Source organism: Hoplias malabaricus, chromosome 17, assembly GCF_029633855.1.
Source record: "Hoplias malabaricus isolate fHopMal1 chromosome 17, fHopMal1.hap1, whole genome shotgun sequence".
NCBI classification, from domain to species: Eukaryota; Metazoa; Chordata; class Actinopteri; order Characiformes; family Erythrinidae; genus Hoplias; species Hoplias malabaricus.
In genome coordinates this window covers 19,780,435-19,799,956 of record NC_089816.1, presented here as the reverse complement: position 1 = coordinate 19,799,956, position 19,522 = coordinate 19,780,435, and the positions used below count along the sequence as shown (strand labels likewise).

The 19,522-nt window shown below is 43.0% G+C and overlaps 3 protein-coding genes across 10 annotated transcripts in view; all 3 read right to left on the bottom strand.

Moving 5' to 3' along the window:
- The window catches only part of stx3b (syntaxin 3b), a 28,765-nt gene extending 24,384 nt beyond the window's left edge, over positions 1 to 4,381 (bottom strand). For all 7 annotated transcript variants that reach the window (XM_066648666.1, XM_066648667.1, XM_066648668.1 and 4 more), the window contains exon 1: positions 3,989 to 4,381. In XM_066648666.1, the coding sequence (XP_066504763.1) occupies positions 3,989 to 4,018 (30 nt within the window). In that variant the 5' untranslated portion in view covers positions 4,019 to 4,381. The remainder of the gene's footprint in view (positions 1 to 3,988) is intronic.
- Positions 4,382 to 7,114: 2,733 nt separating this feature from the next.
- On the bottom strand, positions 7,115 to 11,115 carry ran (RAN, member RAS oncogene family). The gene is made up of 7 exons (XM_066649986.1): positions 10,997 to 11,115; positions 9,933 to 10,004; positions 8,996 to 9,080; positions 8,555 to 8,680; positions 8,191 to 8,378; positions 7,720 to 7,890; positions 7,115 to 7,548 (listed from the first exon to the last, which is right to left on the bottom strand). The coding sequence occupies exons 2-7, from the start codon at positions 9,963 to 9,965 to the stop codon at positions 7,504 to 7,506; spliced, it is 648 nt and encodes a 215-aa protein (XP_066506083.1). The 5' UTR covers positions 9,966 to 10,004; positions 10,997 to 11,115; the 3' UTR covers positions 7,115 to 7,503.
- Positions 11,116 to 12,128: 1,013 nt separating this feature from the next.
- ndufs8b (NADH:ubiquinone oxidoreductase core subunit S8b) lies at positions 12,129 to 16,371 on the bottom strand. Of its 2 annotated transcripts, XM_066648671.1 has the most exons (6): positions 15,588 to 16,371; positions 15,349 to 15,413; positions 15,133 to 15,222; positions 14,096 to 14,268; positions 13,815 to 13,943; positions 12,129 to 12,994 (listed from the first exon to the last, which is right to left on the bottom strand). In XM_066648671.1, exons 1-6 carry the CDS (start codon positions 15,626 to 15,628, stop codon positions 12,863 to 12,865), a joined length of 630 nt encoding a protein of 209 aa, XP_066504768.1. In that variant the 5' UTR covers positions 15,629 to 16,371; the 3' UTR covers positions 12,129 to 12,862. The 2 variants fall into 2 exon arrangements, with proteins under 2 accessions (XP_066504768.1, XP_066504769.1); XM_066648672.1 differs by lacking the exon at positions 15,133 to 15,222.
- Positions 16,372 to 19,522: the final 3,151 nt, after the last annotated feature.

Genomic DNA, 19,522 nt, shown 5'->3' with positions numbered 1-19,522 from the left:
GCTCCAGGGACCTGGAGGTTGTGGGTTCGAGTCCCGCTCCGGGTGACTGTCTGTGAGGAGTGTGGTGTGTTCTCCCTGTGTCTGCGTGGGTTTCCTCCGGGTGACTGTCTGTGAGGAGTATGGTGTGTTCTCCCTGTGTCTGCGTGGGTTTCCTCCAGGTGACTGTCTGTGAGGAGTGTGGTGTGTTCTCCCTGTGTCTGCGTGGGTTTCCTCTGAGTGAATGTCTGTGAAGAGTGTGGTGTGTTCTCCCTTTGTCTGTGTGGGTTTCCTCCGGGTGAGTGTCTGTAAGGAGTGTAGTGTGTTCTCCCTGTGTCTGCGTGGGTTTCCTTCGGGTGACTGTCTGTGAGGAGTGTGGTGTGTTCTCCCTGTTGTCTGCATGGGTTTCCTCCGGGTGCCTGTCTGTGAAGAGTGTGGTGTGTTCTCCCTGTGTCTGCGTGGGTTTCCTCCGGGTGCTCCGGTTTCCTCCCATGCTCCAAAAACACACGCTGGTAGGTGTTCTACGCCACTTCGTCATTTGACTGGCAGTAAATCTGATGTGTAATGTTTCTGAAAACCCAAGTGATGTTGGTGCTCATGTAACTGTGCATTCTCACTGTTATTACAATATCTGAAGGGTGTAATTACAGCAAGATTGATTTAAATAAAATAAACTGAAAACATCAGACATATATTTGTTGTTTTACCTAAGTCACTAAGCCTAAGGCCCTGAGTTTCCGATGGCTGTTAATGAATCAATATCACACAATTCCACCCCTTTATCATTGCTGGATAATCATGCAAGACTCATTAACAGAACGGTAGGAAGAAACCAGGAAAGAGAGCTCTGGGTTAACATATGTAAAACAATTCTCAAACTCCTCTCTAGTCTATGTAAATAAGGCTCAGCTGTAAACACACACACACACACACACACACACACCCCTTTCCTCACCCATGTTTTCACCTGAGTTGTTTTAGTCTGCCAACTCCTGGTGACTGAAGCGATAAGGAAAATATTTGACAGACAGTAATGCGTCTCTATGGCAACAAATCCTGCTTTTTCCTCTTCACATTACTCTCTCTCTCTCTCTCTCTCTCTCTCTCTCTACACTGGTTGTAATGATACATCTGTTCAGATCAGTTCATAGTTTGTTCCAATTCTTAGTATTTATTTTGTTTAAAACATGACATACGGAATGATCCTGTATTTCATTCATTCATCTTCTGTAACATCTTCAACCTGTTCAGGGTCATGGTGCATAGAGAGCTTGTCATTCACACCTGTGAACAGTTTCACACACTCACCCAGTCACTTTTTCACACACACCCACACCCACACACACACACACACACACACACACACACACACACACACAGTCACTGTCTCACACACATCTGTGGACAGTTTCACACACTCACCCTGTCACTCACACATTCACCAACACCTGTGGACAGTTTCACACACTCACCCAGTCACTTTCACAGACACACACACACCCGTGAACAGTTTCACACACTCACCCAGTCACTTTCACACACTCACTAACACTTGTGGACAGTTTCACACGCTCACCCAGTCACTCACATGCTCACCCAGTCACTCAAACACCCAAACCTGTGGACAATGTTCCTCAGCCACTCCACCCACCAACACACTCCTCACAGACAGTGCCCCCAGGAGGGGATCCCACCCAGGACCCAAGACCCTGCAGCAGTGTGGCATCTGAACAGGTTTTACTCTGGATGTCTTTCCTGACGCAACTTTCCATTACTTTTCTTTTTTTGTTTGTTTGTTTGACCGGCACCAGGAGCACAACCCCAGAGACTGTGGAGTGGACACAGTCAGAACCCTCACAAAGATGAGGCTTGAACCCAGCCCCCACAGCTGAGCAACAGTAACATCACCCACCACCCCACTGTCACCAAAAGATAAAACATGGAAATAAACCTTTGATTTCTGTCATCAGTCAAAGTAGCACTGCCACTAATATCGTCACAGGTGGGGCACATGTGTATGTCATACCTGTATAATAAAACAAATCCTTCTCCATGTTTGCATATTAATTTTTATCTATAGTTATTATCTAGAAACACTGCTTATTACAAACAATCAGACAAACAGGAATGTACAAATATGACTGCAAATAAAATCCAACTGCAATAACCTATACTCATGTTACCTTAACAGTGCTAGCTTCCTCCTGTACATCCTTCTTTCTGTGTTTGGTTTTAATTCAACAATGACATAATGATAAGGCAGTGTCTCTGTCACAGCTCCAGGGTCCTGGGAATTGTGGGTTCGAGTCCTGCTCCGGGTGACTGTCTGTGAGGAGTGTGGTGTGTTCTCATACCATACAAAGCTAGTTCTCATTCACTTGCCAAAAAACTCAAACCAGAAGAGTTCTCTCTCTCTCTCCTCAACTACCCCCACCACAAGTCAGCTGACCTCATCCGCTGTGTGCTCAGGCCACTCTTCAGAAGACACACCACAAATTCATTATTCCTGTCTTAGTGTAACTGACCCATATCAAAGGAAACTACATTTCCCCTGTTTTCTTATATATGTGCAAAATGTGGAATATCAACCCGTATCTCCATTTTCATTATAAGTGTTTCTACTGGTACGACTCCAACAAAAACTTCCAAAATAATTCAAAATTAAGTTTGGTGCTGAGCTCCACCCCCTTCCCTTTACTGATGCTGTGGGAGTGTTTGGGAACTGAGGAGACTCAGCGCTGCAGGTTTGTGAGTGGAGTTCTCTCTCGATACGAGACTCCAGTTGCTCCACAGTCCGTGGTCACCATCGACTGATTCTCGTCTTCATGATGACCACAGGAGATGGATCTGGACGCAGGCCGCTCACGCACCCTGTATCTACAGAGACATGCTGTTGTAGTGCACACAGAATGAGGTGTGGCATTGCCCTGCTGAAATAACCATGGACTTCCTGGAAAAATAATTTCCATGGCCGAATATGCCTTCTCTAAAGTGTGACTACCGCTCCAGACCATTAGAGATGCTGGCTTTGACATCTTAACTAATAAGTCTGGATAGTCTCTGTCATCTATGTCTATTTTTCACAAAAAAAGAACCTGAAACATGGGCACGTCTGACCACAGCGCATGACTTCACTGTTTGTTGTATCCTCTGAACAGAGTGGATAGACAGTGAGTTTATATGTTACACGCATTTCAAGTTGCATTTCTTGATGCGGCTGTGGACTTGGTTAAATGACGGTTTCTCCTGCAGAGCTATCTGAGGGCTGGAAGGTCAGTCTCAGCCAATAGTATTGTCTGACCTTGTCCTACCAAGGCTGAGACAACTTCAGAGTGACCTCATGAATCTTCCACAGTGTTCACAGACGGTAGATGGTGAAAGGACTACACTGAGATCTTCTCTACAGCAGAGACTGACATTTTTGTTGACGTTTATTTTACACCTTTTCATATTCAGCTGCACATGGTGAACGTTTTCAAAACTGCGAAACTTTAATAGTCGAAAAACATTTTGTCTTTTTCGGAGTGTGTTGCAGGTGTCCGATTCTACACAAGTTTATATTTACAATCTACACTCAAGTTGTTCATTGACAACACTGGACATTTTTCTCTAAATCTTTCTCAATTAAATAAAGCTTCCAGAAAAGTGACAAATCACAGAGACCTAGTTTTAATGCATTTAATGTGTCCCACCTTTACTGACTCTTCGCTGCATGACATAACTCCAGAAATTCCCTTCAGATACAGAATTAGCCAATATTATATTTTTGTCCACCTTGGGACATCAGATAAAGGCTTGCGTCAGTGCCTGGCCTGGGACACACTGTGGATATCTTCATTTTGAAGAGACCTAGGCCTCAGTGTGAGGCAGAACCAGTCTCGTTCTATTGGGGAAAGGCTTATGGTGCGGTCAGCACGACGAAAACAAGCTTTAGGACTCCAGGTTTGCCCCGTAAAGCTCCGGCCAGGGCGAATAATTTTTTGCATAACATTAATCTGCATAGTGCACTCACCGCCTTCAACTGCTCCAGGCGGTCCTTCATCGCTGCGGCTCTGAGGGAAACGGCGCAGAGCTGAAATGAAATGCTGGAAAGTGGCGCAGCGAGCTGAAGAGGCCAGCTGCCGAAAGTTTTCGCCCCCTCTCCTCGTCTCTCCTCTTCTCCTCAGCTTCTCCTCTTCTTCCTCCTGTTCCTTTCAGTCCATAAAACACGAAATATGGCCGCCCTGAAGCACACCACTAGTTTTTTTCCTCTAAATCTGTCCGCTCAGAGGATTAAGACAACAGTTGTGTACGCTTAATCTCTCTCTCTCTCTCTCTCTCTCTCTCTCTCTCTCTCTCTCGCAGTGTGTGTGTAATCATTCTAAAACGCAAGCCTCCCTGTTCCCCTCTATCTACGCATGCTCTCTCTCTCTCTCTCTCTGTTCTTGTTGTAAGAGCTGGACACGCCCTGTTGTACCTGATGTACCTGGGCTTGTCTTAAAGGGCCCATACACTCCTATATTTAAGTGTATTTATGACAGCTGGTTTCCCTCTTTGTACCATTAAACCGTCTGCTTTACTTGCTGCAACTTTGAAGCAACAGTAGGTAGTATTACTTTCTTAAAATTACAGCTTCAAAATCATTTTGATGCTTCACTAAAGTGTAACAAATGGAGCCTCTGTCTTTGCTACTCTAGGCTCAAAACAGCGCAACTGCACTATGTAACTTTTGGGGGAGGGTAGGAAACCGCCTCCACCCTCCCCCTTGATTTCAGGACAGTGTTGTAAAAGTGAATAACACTCTGCAACTGTACGGCAAGCCAAGAAGGGCAAAAATGCCAAATTTTACATAATGTTCCTTTAAAAAGAATAAACACATAAGAGCCACAACATTATAACCACCTGCCTAATGTGCTGAAGGTTGAGAGTGTCCTGCAGGGCACTCTCTTTACTTTACTCTCTTTACACTACTTTAAAGGCAACAGACAAAAGCTGTTCTCAACTACTGTGCTCGCAGCAAAACAAATAAGAGAGAGAGAGAGACATTTACATTTGCATTTACATTTATGCATTTGGCTGACGCTTTTATCCAAAGCGACTTACAAAAGAGGATCTAACATTCAAACTACAGCACAATTTATACAAAATACCTTACATTAAGTGCAATATGCCAGAAAGTAATAAGTGCATTAAAGAAAGACAGAGAGAGAGAGAGAGAGAGAGAGAGAGAGAGAGAGAGAGAGAGAGAGAACATCTCCTATAGGGTCATCTACATAAACAATAATCCTAAGGTTAAGGCTACTGTGACCAATGCCAAACATCAGCCAGAGGGGTGTAAAATCCCACAGCATCGGACTGATGGAGCAACATCTAAACACCATCAGTTACCTGACCTTTTAATGATGTGGCTGCCATCAAATCCTCACAGAAATGTTCCAATATATAGTCTTCGGGATATTTATTCATGTTTACATTGGTGCTTGATTATCAGGAGTATGTGGGCCTCTTCTGGACATGTGGCAATCAGTCAAAGGCCCCCAGGGCCCAGTCAGTAATCCATCCCTAGTTGATCTGGTATTTGTTTGTGTTGGGCACTGATATAGTTCCTCTCTCTCTCTCTCTCTCTCTCTCTCTCTCTCTCTCTCTCTCTCTGTATGAACGAGTGCAGTTTGCTCTAAACATGGGATCAATGTGAATAGCTCACTCCAGCAGCCCTTGGTCTGTGAAAGCTGCTGTTCATTAACACGCTTCTCGCTTTTAAGCGGATAAGGAAGCAGCAGTGAACCATGCCCGGCTCTCACACTGCAAACACACTCTCTCACACACACACACAGCAACTCCAGAAATGTGTGGACACTGGTGCCATAATCAATAATGCTTCACGTTTATTGTGTCTGGAAAAAAATATCCACAAAATTCTTGGACATTTTACAGATTTCTGCAGGTTTGCAATCAAAAATATTTGGACACAAAAAGCAAAGTACACCAACTGATCTCATGATGTCTTCAAACCTGCCATCAAATCCCCACAGCCATGTTTCAGCACCAAGTGTGAAGTCTTCACAGGAGAGCAGACTCTTACTGAGCAAACTCCCAATAAACGTTAGCACGTGTCCCCAAATATTTGGCCATACACTGAAACAAAGGCCTGCTCATCTGTGGCTCGTATCTTGTGGGATATTGCGCCCTCTAGCGGTCCTGACACATAACATCACCTGTGTGGTCACTGAGCCCTTTATCGTCACATCAGCAGGGGGAAGAGCGAGGCCAGTATCACGTGATGTGAATAGTTTATCATAACCCCATCTTTTACACTAAGAGTTGGGTCTGTAGCTTTCTTTAGGGATAATTCTCTTTCCTGCTTGTTCCTTTCAAAGAACATACTTAACACCATTTTATATTTAGACTTCTTGCTATTTTCTATTCTATATTTAGTTACACATTTCTATTTTTGTAGTCTTTATCTTATTTTTACGTCTTACTCTTGTATATAGAACAGCTACTGAACACCTTGAAGCTTTATAACGTAAACAGCACATTCCTCTCCCTCAATATCCACAGCTGAATTGCCCTTGAGTAAGACACCTAACTCCCAACTCCGTCCTGGGTGTTGAGGTGGATGCCCATCTCTTCCTTTGTATTTTTCAAGTGGAGTCCAAATGATGATTTAGTTTCTTATTCTAACGTTCAAACCACTAATTATACAATTATAAAATTCTGTAAAATGTCTGAGTAGGGCGTTTTTTTTTTTAACAACTATTTAACAGTGACCAAACGTTTTCCGTTTCATTTGCATAAATTTTGTTTCAGCATCTCTTGCATAATTTTAATTTGTTTTCCTTTAAGACTCAACTGGACATTCCACAATTGCAAAGTGCTTTTTAAATATTTTACTTAACTGGAAAATATGGAATCACTCAACTAATTCTCAAATGATCAAGTAGCTCATAGTCCTGCTTCAACTCATCAGATCAGCTTTCTAAAGGCCCAAGATTTCAAAAAACAAGGACAAATGCGGAAGCGCACAGCATGAAAATCACCAACCCACAGACCTCCACGCTTGCAGTCATTATGCAAAGTTTTCCAGCTCATACAAAGATCAAGTACAAAAATAAGGGTAAATAAAAGCAACAAAAACTACACAGGAAAGGAACAGACATTGTACTGAGAATGTTTTTATTCAAAGTTGTTCTCTAAGTGCTTAGAGCTTTACAGAGAGATTAAGCACTGGGACACGCAGTAAACTGCTCTTGCGCTTTTGAGTGAATGTGTGTACGCATGTCTCTGTTTCAGAGTGTAGTCATGAGTTTTTAAATGTGTCCTAGAGTGAGTCTGCACGGTGGCGTTAGGTTTTAGCGAGTCTACGTTGTAATCCGAGAACCACACAACTTCACTTTTTTATTCAACTGGAAACACAAAAACAAAAAAATTTGAAAAATAAAAATCTGCGTCGTTGGAAGGGTTTACAGTAAAAGGGGATGGGTGAGGGTCAAACTCCTGTTGCTGGAAAATCGGCAACGCCACAAGGAAAGATCAGAGGGTAACAGGTTAGAGGTCATCGTCCTCGTCTGGGAGAGCTGTTTCTGATGCCACCTGAGAGAGAAAAGGACGAATGGATCAGTTATTAGCTGAATTTAGGAGCTTTATCAAATGTTATACTTCAAGCACAACAACCTCTCCACCTTGAAAAGCATTCAGTAATCAAGCACTGTTGGAGGAAACCAAGTTTAAAGAAAGAATCACTCTTCTGGAAAGCCCACTTACTTTCAGGTCATGCTCATACTGTGCCGCAAGTGATGGGTCCATGGCAATTTCAGGTGGGGCGAGGGCAGGCATCTCCACAAATTCCAGGTTAGGATCTCCAATCAGCTTCCGTGCAAGCCACAGGAAGGGCTTCTCAAAGTTATAATTACTCTTTGCTGAGATGTCATAGTACTGAGAGGAAACAGGAAGTAAGGAAGGCATTAATGAAGGGTTTATCTAGAACCATGTACCAGCTTAGGCATTATATCTAGCCACTGCACTTTAAAAGCCATCTTATTTTAATATTCCAGCCTTTTTGATTAGTATACATGTATTTGCTTCACTGACATGACTTCTTGGAACATTGTACTCAAAACAGAGTAGACAGATACAAATAGAGTAATATTGCGGTTTTATCAGCACTGAAAAAATAAAAACTGAATTAACTACATTGTCAGCCCCGTGAGAACATGTTAAAAGCACATGCTGTACCTGTAGATTCTTCTTACGATGAAACACAATGCTCTTGGCTTTCACCTTCCTGTCCTTGATGTCCACCTTGTTGCCACACAGCACTATGGGAATGTTCTCACACACACGCACCAGGTCACGATGCCAGTTGGGCACGTTCTTATAAGTGACTCGTGAGGTGACATCAAACATGATGATCGCACACTGAGCTGGAGACAGACACAGGATTTTAACGTTTCAAAGGGAAATTAAACTAAAATGATAACGAAAATGAAGCAGTGACCAAAAAGCAGCACACATTTACAGTTTCAAACTCTAAAAGCCGAACATACACAGAATAAAGATGCTTCCAAAAAAAACCTCTAAGCAAAGAGCAGAAAAGTACCTTGGATGTAATAGCCGTCTCTGAGCCCGCCAAACTTCTCCTGTCCAGCTGTGTCCCATACATTGTATTTGATGGCTCCTCTGTTAGTGTGGAAGACCAGGGGGTGTACTTCAACTCCCAGAGTGGCTGCAAAGGAAAGAGGTCAGTTTGAGGTCTGCACAAAGTGTACGAACATCTAAGAGGGGTTGTAGAGAGCGCTTAAGAGAACCCAGGCCTATATTTGAACCGAACTGTAAGGGGGCCACCTAGCTGTGGAAACAGGATTAAATGCCCAGTCAACCTCTGCTTTAAAGAGCTGCTTTATCCAGTGTAGGTTTAACCCACTGTGTGCAATGGGCTGACTGAGTCACACCCAGGCCACACATTCCAAATGAGCGCTCCTGAAGCACAACCCAGCCCACACCAGACTTGCCATGTTTAATTTGTTATAAAAACACTTACCAACATATTTCTTTTCAAATTCCCCTGTCAAATGTCTTTTCACAAAGGTGGTCTTCCCCGTGCCTCCATCTCCTACGAGAACCAGCTGTAGAATGACACAGATGGTGAAAAAAACAAGTTATTGATATGAAAATTAAGGCCTGAGTCATAGTGATGGCTTTGTGCTGAGCTTTTTACAGAAGATGCCTGGGGTGGCTTTACAATGAAGACTTTTGTGGCTTGGCTTTCATACAAATCAAAATAGAGAAACTTATAGATGGATGGGCCTTCCCTGGGTCTCTGGACAACCCCCAAAACCCACTTCAGTTTGTTAGTCTTTATTTTAATAGGTGTCATGTCACTCGTAGCAGTATTTCCAAGAATGTCTATATATTACATAACTATCATACAATTTGAATTTAACCTACATTTACTTGCTGACAACTTTACCTGCTCACGCCTCCTGTTCAAATTAATAATTAAACTGAGTATAAGGAAAAATTCTATTCAACATAAGAGTAATTTTAGAGATGCGTTAGTACGGAGGGCAACAAGAACAAAAACAACATGTAAAGACAGGTATCCTTTGACTAGAAATATGCTATTTGATTTCATTTGTACATAACTCACCTACTGATATAGTTTTTCCTCATCTCTGTTACATGGTTAAAGCTTAAAGAATAAAATATATTAAGAGTTGTATTAAATATTCGATCAGAAAAGCTAGGATATTTTTGGTGGGAAAAGCTGCTACTAAATGACCATCTGAGAGCCGAAAGAATCGAATCTTCAAAACTGATTCCATTGGTGAGTTGACTCTGAAAAGAGACGCAATGTCCATCTCTTGTAATGTGGTGGGACTCCTGCTGAATTAATGATTAATGAATTTTTCTCGATTATTTGAGTCAAAAGGATAGGATAAGGAGTGTCATTATAGAAGTGTAAACGGTAAACTCACCTTAAACTGAACCTGGGGGTCGTTTTCCGCCATTGTAACGTGTGTAAATGTAGTTTATCTGCCGCAGCGACTCTGCAGGGGAGAAGGCGGGAGAGGGTTAAGGTTGAAAAACGCAGTCAAAATGCCGGAGAACACACAGATCATCACCACCACAAAAGACTAGAGACAACAGCGCATAACATGTACGTCTAGGCCTTAGCGGTCCGGCATCAATCGACGACGGAAAACCCTTCAACAAAGGCGCCAGCTGAACGCGTTTTAAACACGAGGCTGAAGTTGGCTTCCAATTCTCCCGCGCCTTTCTAGAATTTTCTGTGCTATTTTCCAACAGCTTTCCGATTTAAGGTGGATCTAGAACGTTTCGACATATTGTATAACGTTGCTCCTTTACATAACTTGGTTTGAGACACCGTTGCGGTTTCTGTTAAGTTTTTAAGCTGCTGCTGCATTTAAGGTGGAACGATAAGCGGCTGCTCTCGTTAAGGTTAAACGGAACTTCTTTTTTAGCCTTCGTACTTTAAGGATCAGTTTGTATGTGTGTCCATTTAATTCTGTTGCCTCATGGGTGGTGGAATAGAATTCGATTTTATAGCTTGCTGTATAATGTTATGTTAAAATACTCCTCTAACCACTTGGTCCCGCTACTCCGTTTAAGGTGGAATGGAAAATGCAAATGGGACGCCAGCTCCGGCCTGTGCCTATCCGCGCTAATGCTAACCGGAGAACAAAACAGAAAGGCGCTAACGTTAGGCCGCAGGGAAGCCATTAGCTCACCGAACACACACCGATTCCAAAAGGCCAGGGTTTAATCACAGCGGAACGCGGCGAGGAGCCCGAACTCCCGGCGGAATACAGCGGGGAGGCGAAGTGTGTAAGCCGAGGCGTGATAAGAAACAGAACCGCAGGGAGCTAACATTAACTCAACACCGCAGCGCCGCGTTTAAACCCCGGCGCATCACTGACTTAACTCCGTATTAAAGACTGGATCCGCGAAGAGTGTGTGTCTCTGCGCGAGCAGGGTTACACTCCAGCGGTGTGTGTATATGCGTCTGTGTGTGTGTTACCTCGGAGCTCGTGCTCGTGTCCGTGCCGCGCGGGGAGAAAAAGAGCAAATGGCAGCGAGCGCGCGACTCTCAGCGCGGCCACAATAACGCTTCCGCCCCGAGCACGTGACACCGACAGGGGAAAAAAAAACCCGCGCGCACTCCGCCGCGCCACCACGTGGGTGTAATCAGAACAACACCTCAACACAACAGTTTAGATTAGCCTGCTAACAACAGTCATTCCTTCATTTATTCACTCATCTTCTGTAACCACTTCATACTGATCAGGGTCACGCTGTCACTGATCAGGGTCACAGGTCCAGAGCCCACCTGGAATCATTGGGTACACACATGTACCCAGTCACATACTCACACCTGAGAACAATTTTACACACCCACCCAGTCACTCACACCTATAGACAATTTCATACACTCACCCAGACACTCACACCTGTGGACAATTTCATAATTCACCCAGTCACTTACACCTGTGGATTATTTCACTTTCACCCAGTCACTCACACCTGTAGACAATTTCACACACTCACCCAGTCACTCACACTTGTGAACACTTTCATACCCTCACACCTATAGACAATTTCACACACTCACCCAGTCATTCACACCTATAGACAATTTCACACTCACCCAGACCTGTAGACAATTTCACAGACTCACCCAGTCACTCAGGCCTGTAGACAATTTCACACTCACACTTGTGAACACTCATACACTCACACCTATAGACAATTTCACACACTCACCCAGTCACTCACGCTGCTAACAACAGATGAAAATTTAGGAGAGGAACCCTGATCCCCAGCCCAGCCAGCGCCCCCCTGTGGGGACTATATGAACAGCTCAACCGGTACCAGCCAAGTGTGTCCATGGGATGTTCTCCAGTGCCAGTGGTGATGGTACTAGGACGTTTAAAAACACATGGCACACCTGGGATGTGCCTATGTGAACCCCACACATAAAGAGATAGTGGGTGCCCAACGTGATCACATAGACCCAGCCCTCACAGGCAAAGAACGAATTATAACATGAGCAAAGTGGATAAACTCTAAAACACAGCACTTTCCCCTTAGTCCACACAAGAAGACAACAAAAGACAGTTTTCAAAACTTTAATTCTTGAATTAAATCTATTATAGTGTATACAAATAAATATCTTCTATGTGTACTCGAGTACTTTTGTGCGTGATTAGTGATCTCATGAGAATATAATTAGTCAGGTTTCAGTGCGATGCTCTGCTTCAGCAATACATTCTCCACCGCTCTGTGCTTTGGGAGGTTTAATGTCCTCTGAATCTCGAAGAAGTAATTTTGGCATTTACTGTGGCACTGTAAATAGCTGGGCCAGATCTTACAGATGGAAAGTAAAATCTTCTTCTAAACACACTGACTGATTTAAAATCAGTGCAAATTGAAATGTGAATTTCTGTGGAGCGATAGAACAGTGTTCTCTGGAGTGATGGAGCCCCATGCTGCACCTCTGGGACGAGACAGAGTAGAGTTTATGATCCAGAAGGAATCCCCCAACCTCAGCACCTGACCTCACTAATGTATAAAACTAATACATCATCACTGTCCAATGAAAAACACGTATCTCCCAAAATACTAACTTAACAGGAGCAGAGAAAAACCCTCTTAACTCTCAGTGGAAGTGAATGTAAAAAGATGTTATTGAGAGTGATTCTGGAGTGTTTCTATTGGTTCATTCATCAGGAGATTTACACAGTGTGAAGGATGTTCAAATGATGCTGTAAAACACCCACAAACACTGAGATACATGTTTTTAATTGGACAGCAACGATACTTTAAATGTCGTTTTATGTCACAACAGACCGAAACTTGTTAGACCACTCAGTATGCTTCTGTGTGTTTATCTGTAGAGATAATCTGCCTGGATGTTGGCAGCGATCTCAGCCTCCCAGCGATCTCCATTATTCAGCAGCTTCTCCTTATTATAAAGCAGCTCCTCATGGGTCTCAGTGGAGAACTCAAAATTAGGACCCTGAGAGAGAGAGAGAGAGAGAGAGAGAGAGAGAGAAAGAAAGAGTGAGTATTAGGGTATCAAGGTGTCTGAATCTGAACCACTCTCAGTAACGGTGTTGGGGTTTCTTTTGTGCCCTGATTAAAGGAACACTGTGTAAGATTTGGTATTTTTGCTCGTGGGCTTCCTCCACAGTTGCAGACTGTACTTCGTTTTTACACAGCACTGTCCTGAAATCAAGCGGGAAAGAGAGGGATGGGGGCGGCATTTTCTACCCTTCCCCGAATTTTACATAGTGCAGTTTCTGCAGTGCTGAGCAGACAGAAGCTTTATTCTCCATATTAGAGCTCAGTAGAACATCACCATGAAGCTGTAATTATAAGGTAAAAATATTACCTAGTGTTCCTTTAATATCAATGTTACATGTTGTTGTACTGAAAATACCACCTCAGGGAGGAGGATGTCCCCTGGCTGTTTATTACAGTCACAAGCTTGAACTTAAAAGGGCACTAAGTAGCATTTTTACCTTAAAATTACAGCTTCAGAATCATTGTCATACTCCACTAAGCTGCAATAAGGCGAACAGAGCCTCTGTCTTTGCTACTCTGAGCTCAGCACTGCAGAAACTATGTAACTTGTAAAAAAGAGTAGAAAACACCAGCCTCCCCCTTGATTTCAAGACAGTGCTGTGACACTGTCAAGGCTGGGTGGCATGGTTCTAGCCAGCCCTCCCCTTTCACCCTCTGGGGGTTTGTGCCACACGTATTTTGCTACTTCTGAACTGAAAGTGAGAGAGAGTGTGTGTGTGTGTGTGTGTGTGTGTATGTGTTTGTTTGTATACCTCTACAATTGCATCCACAGGGCAGGCCTCCTGGCAGAATCCACAGTAGATGCACTTTGTCATGTCAATATCGTAGCGAGTGGTTCTTCTGCTGCCGTCAGCACGAGTTTCTGCTTCAATGGTGATGGCCTGCAAGACACACACACACACACACACACACACACACACAATAAGGTCCACTGTGTGTGCACTGTAATTTGTTTAAATAACATGCAAAATAAAATATGTGATATAACAATGTTATAATATATTGTGTGTGTATGTGTCATGTGTGTGTGTACCTGTGCAGGACAGATGGCCTCACACAGTTTGCAGGCGATACAGCGCTCCTCTCCGTTCGGATACCGGCGCAGAGCATGTTCTCCACGGAACCGAGGCGAAAGTGGCCCTTTCTCAAATGGATAGTTTATAGTGGCTGGCTCTCGGAACAGGTAACTCATAGTCATACCCAGACCTACACACACTTTAATTGGTTAAAAACACACACAGAGTTTTCCTCCTGGGGCTCCCCCAGTGTAATTCATATTTACAGCAGCACTGTACTGAAATCAATGGGGAGTGGAGCAGGAGAGCTCCACAAGTCCTCCACAAGTTAAATAGTGCAGTTTCTGCAGTGCTGAGCCTGGAGTAGCTACGACAGAGGCTCGATCCTCACTATTACAGTTCAGTGTAACATCACAATGGTTTTGAAGCAGTAATATTAAAGATATTACCTAGTGCTCCTTTAAGTGCTAGAACTTACTAATGCATTGACATGTTAGTGTGTGCGTGGGTGTGTGTGTGTGTGTGTTGCTGGTATGAGTGATTCAGTGACAGTAGTGTCGCTGTAGTTCCAAACACTCTGTCCACTTGATAAATAGCTGCTATAGACCTTAGCTAATGTTGGTCTGGCAACACTCAGAGCACTTGGGACTGACGGCCTGGTCAAATTTCACACTGGTAAACAAAGCAGAATCATGTAAACATTGGAGATAAACAACTCCGCATTCCTTTTCTCTGAGCGGCAGCACACTTCCTGAAAAAGTTCTTCAAGAAAAAATCAGGATCTCAGTCTCAGGTTCCTGCTCTGTGGTCAGCACACTGTGGTCCACAGCCTAGTGCTGAAGGGGTTTGGACCACTGAAGCCCATGCTTGGCTTTTAGCAGGGCGACCTTAAGCTCATGTGCAGCTGCTCCATTCTATTGGTCAATGCTTTTATGTGGAGAATGAATTTCCAGGGAGAATGAAGTAATTAAATTAACTCATTTTAAGGGCTGTCTACATACTTTTGGACAGTGGTCCATACATAATATTATTCAGCAAACACACACACACACACCCCTGAAGAGCTCGGTCCACAGCAGTGTTTGTGCTGCTCGGTCAGTGACAGACTTCATATCCATGGGCAGCTCCTGAGCGTTCACATATTCTGTCAAAAAGAGAGAGAGAGATAGATAGATAGATAGATAGATAGATAGATAGATAGATAGATAGATAGATAGATAGATAGATAGATAGATAGATAGATAGATAGATGTGTGTATTCGTGTCTTACTGTATCCTCCTCTTTGCATGGTGAGACATAGTGGCCGACTGAAGACTGGACGCACAGAGAATGTCAGAGAAAGTGAGACAGAGAGGAGGACAGAGCCAGATATTTAGAAGTAAATAAACCCTAATCATAATTATTCCTCTGGAGGTCAGTACATTTCTGGAGAGTGTCTCAGGTGAAAGTGTTTGGGGTCATCAGCAGCAGGTCTCTCTCAGTTTTATTCGGCCTCCTCTCAGATCTCACCTGGACTGGACGAGTAGAGAAATCTCAGCGCTGTGGACATCTCTCCACTCGCCAGGGCAGACCCACTCAGAGAGAGAGAGAGAGAGAGAGAGAGAGAGAGAGAGAAAGAGAGAGAGAGAGAACACTGACCATAAACAAAAATGCATTACAGCCTGACAAAAAGGTAAAAATAAACACACACACACACACACTTTGCCAGACCCAGATTTGTGTGTGTCCTAATCTCCAGCTCCAATCTCAAATCTGTCACCTGCTCCTGTGGAAAATAACCTCTGTCAAATTCAGGTCACTGTTTCCTGTCTCTTTATTTCACAGTCTATTAAAGAAAAGTAGAATTGAATTTACTCAGATTTGCCCGTCTTTAGTGTCCACTGAATACGTGTTAGGCTCGATGTTGTCCCTCGTGGCTACACATTCTGGGAGTATTCCACAAAGCAGGATTTCTCAGTTAGCTAGATAATTTAAGCCCAATCGTGAGGACTGTCCAGTAGAAATCTCCCTCAGCTTTTTTCCTATTGGATGGGCTTGATTTAGGCTTAAGATATCTAGCTAAACAGAGAAACCCTTCTTTGTGGAATACCCACCAGGTTTTTACTAAAGCTGCTGAAGACCAGTTACAACACACAGGGTCTGATAAGGTCTAGCTTGAATCTGGGATAAAGTTAAAAAGCTCTTTACACCACATTCACACAGAATCCACCCAGATATCAGTCCGCTGCTCAGAGATAAACATAATCAAACAGAAACGAAGATTTTTATGTTAAAATGCTTTAAACCTGTAGATTTTTCAGAAATAAAGTAGTTTACTCACCGACTGGGTCGAGTTCGATCAACTGCGGAGTCTCTGGGGGATTAGAATTATAAAACCCACCCGTTTTCCGTAAAGCTCAACCCCCAGCCTCTGATTGGCTAGTGGTTACTCAAATCCTATGCTTCTATTGGCTAGTAGTTTAAAAGCGTTTTTTCCCGTGATAATGAAACATTTTCTGATTATCTTGAAAAATACATTTCTTAGATATTTTTAAAAAATAAAATTACACAGTATTTTATCAACATTCGTAAAGTGTATTTAAAACAAGCATAAGAATTAAATTGGTTATATTTTGCTTTTTTTGTTGTTTTTATTGGCTTCCTCAAAAAATTAGAGATCCCTGCGAAAGGGCCACTCCAAAATGCTCTATTTGCTATGTGTTTATTATTAAAGTGTTAAAACATTACTTGTTTGTTGTTGTTGTCACATATGCTAAAATCCATGGGGGCAGCAATGATTTTTAATCCTTTAAAAATATATTTTGAAAGTTTGTGCTTTCAAGTGAATGCTTCTTACCCTACGTTCACACTAGGGGGCGCTGGGTCTCTTGGTCCGAGGAAATATCAGACGCAATTTCAGTATCAACACTCATTTGCATAAAGTAGAGAATACCTCTCTTCGATTTGTTGCTTTCCACTTGCTAAAAAACACTGCCACATTTCACCTGCTCTCACAGGAAATGTCTGGTCGCCTGCTTTCTAGAATAAACAGGGGGTTAGGAACCCATTAGTTTTGTAGTCTACTAAGAGCGCCCTCTAGTTGAAATCTAACGTTAATACCACAACCAAACCATTTTTTTAAAAAAATAACACAGTATAAACTGTTTGGGGGTAAAAGTGTATATCTGTTAATAAATGTGGTGATGATATCCTGGATTGTGAAAAAGGGGGTGGAGTCACTATTTTGAGTTTAGTTTGTTCAGTAAAAAACAAAGAAAAATGTTAAACAGCTTTGAGTTTGTGAATCTGAGTTAACCTCTGGTCAGACACAAGAAAGTGAGATGCGTTATATATTCGCTTCCTTATGATCTAGATACAATAAAGGACTGGTTTGATTTCTGATATGTTGTGAAGAACACATACATAACCACGCACACACATACAACCACACACACTTCCCTAGTGCGGAAGTTAAATTCTCAGTTCTGTCTTCCATCCCGCTGTAGCACAACTACACCTTTCAGTCACAGAACATCCAGAGGTGAGTTCCCTTAAAATATATAAAGTCTTAATCTTCTTCAGAGAAAGCAACCCAGCTGTTCAACTCCTAAAGGTTCATAAACAAAGAGGAGAGAGGCAGTAGTGTGTGTGCTTTGTGTGTTGAGTGGTGGAAACCTGTGATGTCGCCATATGCAACAGTTCACTCATGAAGTTTGTCATCACTCTGTAAGCTGTAGACACCCATTACTACACACTGATCTGAATAAAGCCTAGGTTTAACAGGAATACAGAGCTGATCTTTTTTAAACCGTCTTTCTTTTACTCTTTTTATCAGGTGATGTCTGTCCATTCTGATCTGAAAGAAGATGAACAGGGCACCTCTGGCTCCTCAGAGCTTTCAGGAGCGGAAACTGACCGCTATGGATTCCTGCTGGGAAATGGAGACACACACAGCCACAGGTCAGGCCTGAATCTTTAAACACATGCAGCAGGAATTCAGTCTGTTTTAGTGATGGCACCAGCCTAAAATGCTGGATGTGATCATAGAGGGAGCCAAAGCATGCATTCAGTGCTGTAACAAACCCATTTGGAAAGATGTATGATGCTATAAATGTATGTAAGTATTAGGACAATAACAATAGAAAGTACAGGATGTGATTTGAGAAGTATTCTAAACTCGTCCTGTAACAAATCTGTCTTGAAAACTGTCACACTGTTTGCTGTGTATTCCTCCCTTTGAGTTACATACGTGTAGTAGTTTGAACACAACAGCCTAAGTTTGGTAAGCACTTATTATTAAAAGCTTGGTAGTGTGTAGCTTTTTCTCTGTACCCCCTGTGGACATCTCATGGACATAACAGACACAAAGGCTCATTTATACTCCTTTTATGTACATAAATTAATTTGTCTATTTCCAGTTTGCAACTATCACTGCTTTCCCACGTTTATGCATCCGTTACATTGCCGTGTATGTTAAGCAGGTAGTGTCGCAGTCAAACAGCTGCCGGGTCCTGGGGTTGTGGGTTCAAGCCCTGCTCTGGGTGACTGTCTGTTTGGTGTGTTCTCCCTGTGTCTGCGTGGGTTTCCTCCGGGTGCTCTGGTTTCCTCCCATGGTCCAAAAACACACGTTGGTAGGTGGATTGGTGACTCTAAAAGGCCGTAGGTGTGAGTTTGTGAGTGATTGTCGCCCTGTGAAGGACTGGCGCCCCCTCCAGGGTGTGTTACCACCTTGCACCCAGTGATTCCGGCTCGGCTCCAGACCCACCGCCGCCCTGAACTGGATAAGGGTTACAGACAATGAATGAATGAATGAATGTTACTCCCTTTAACCTTGGACACTGTTGCCTCTCTGTGTTTGTGTAATGTTGTGTGCTGCTAAATGCTGTGCTGCTAAAGAGCAATGAGGATTAAGTCCAAATAAAATCAAGGCACATTAATATTAGATTATAGAACAAAGAGCGCCTTTCTTTTGGCTTAATTTCCGGTCAGAACTCAGACGGCTGTGGGTGTTCAGATCTGAGACAAGAGTGGGATGTGATTTTCTCTTCTCTTATAAAGATGAAAGCTGGGTTTTTCTGACAGAAACTGTTATTGTGTGGTGTTGCATTGTGCAATATTATTTTTACTTGATCAAATATTGTATTTTATCTGTAATCTCCTCAGAATTGCCTTTTGAAAATGAATAACATATTTTCAATGGCCGTTAAGCCTGGAAATGTTATTGTATTTGACTGAATTGAAGGACGGTCCCTGAGTTTTGCTCAGTGCAGTGTGTTTGAGTGTACAGAGGTCATTTTTGTGGAGAAGGTGTAGCTGCGTGAATAAAAGCGTTGTTCTCAACCGTCACCTCCAGCTCCTGCCTCTCAACATCCTGCCTGGTTACCATGGAGATCTCAGCCCTGTCACAGTGCGGTTTCCTGTTTTGTGTGTGTGTGTGTGTGTGTCTGTCTGTCTGTGTGTGTTT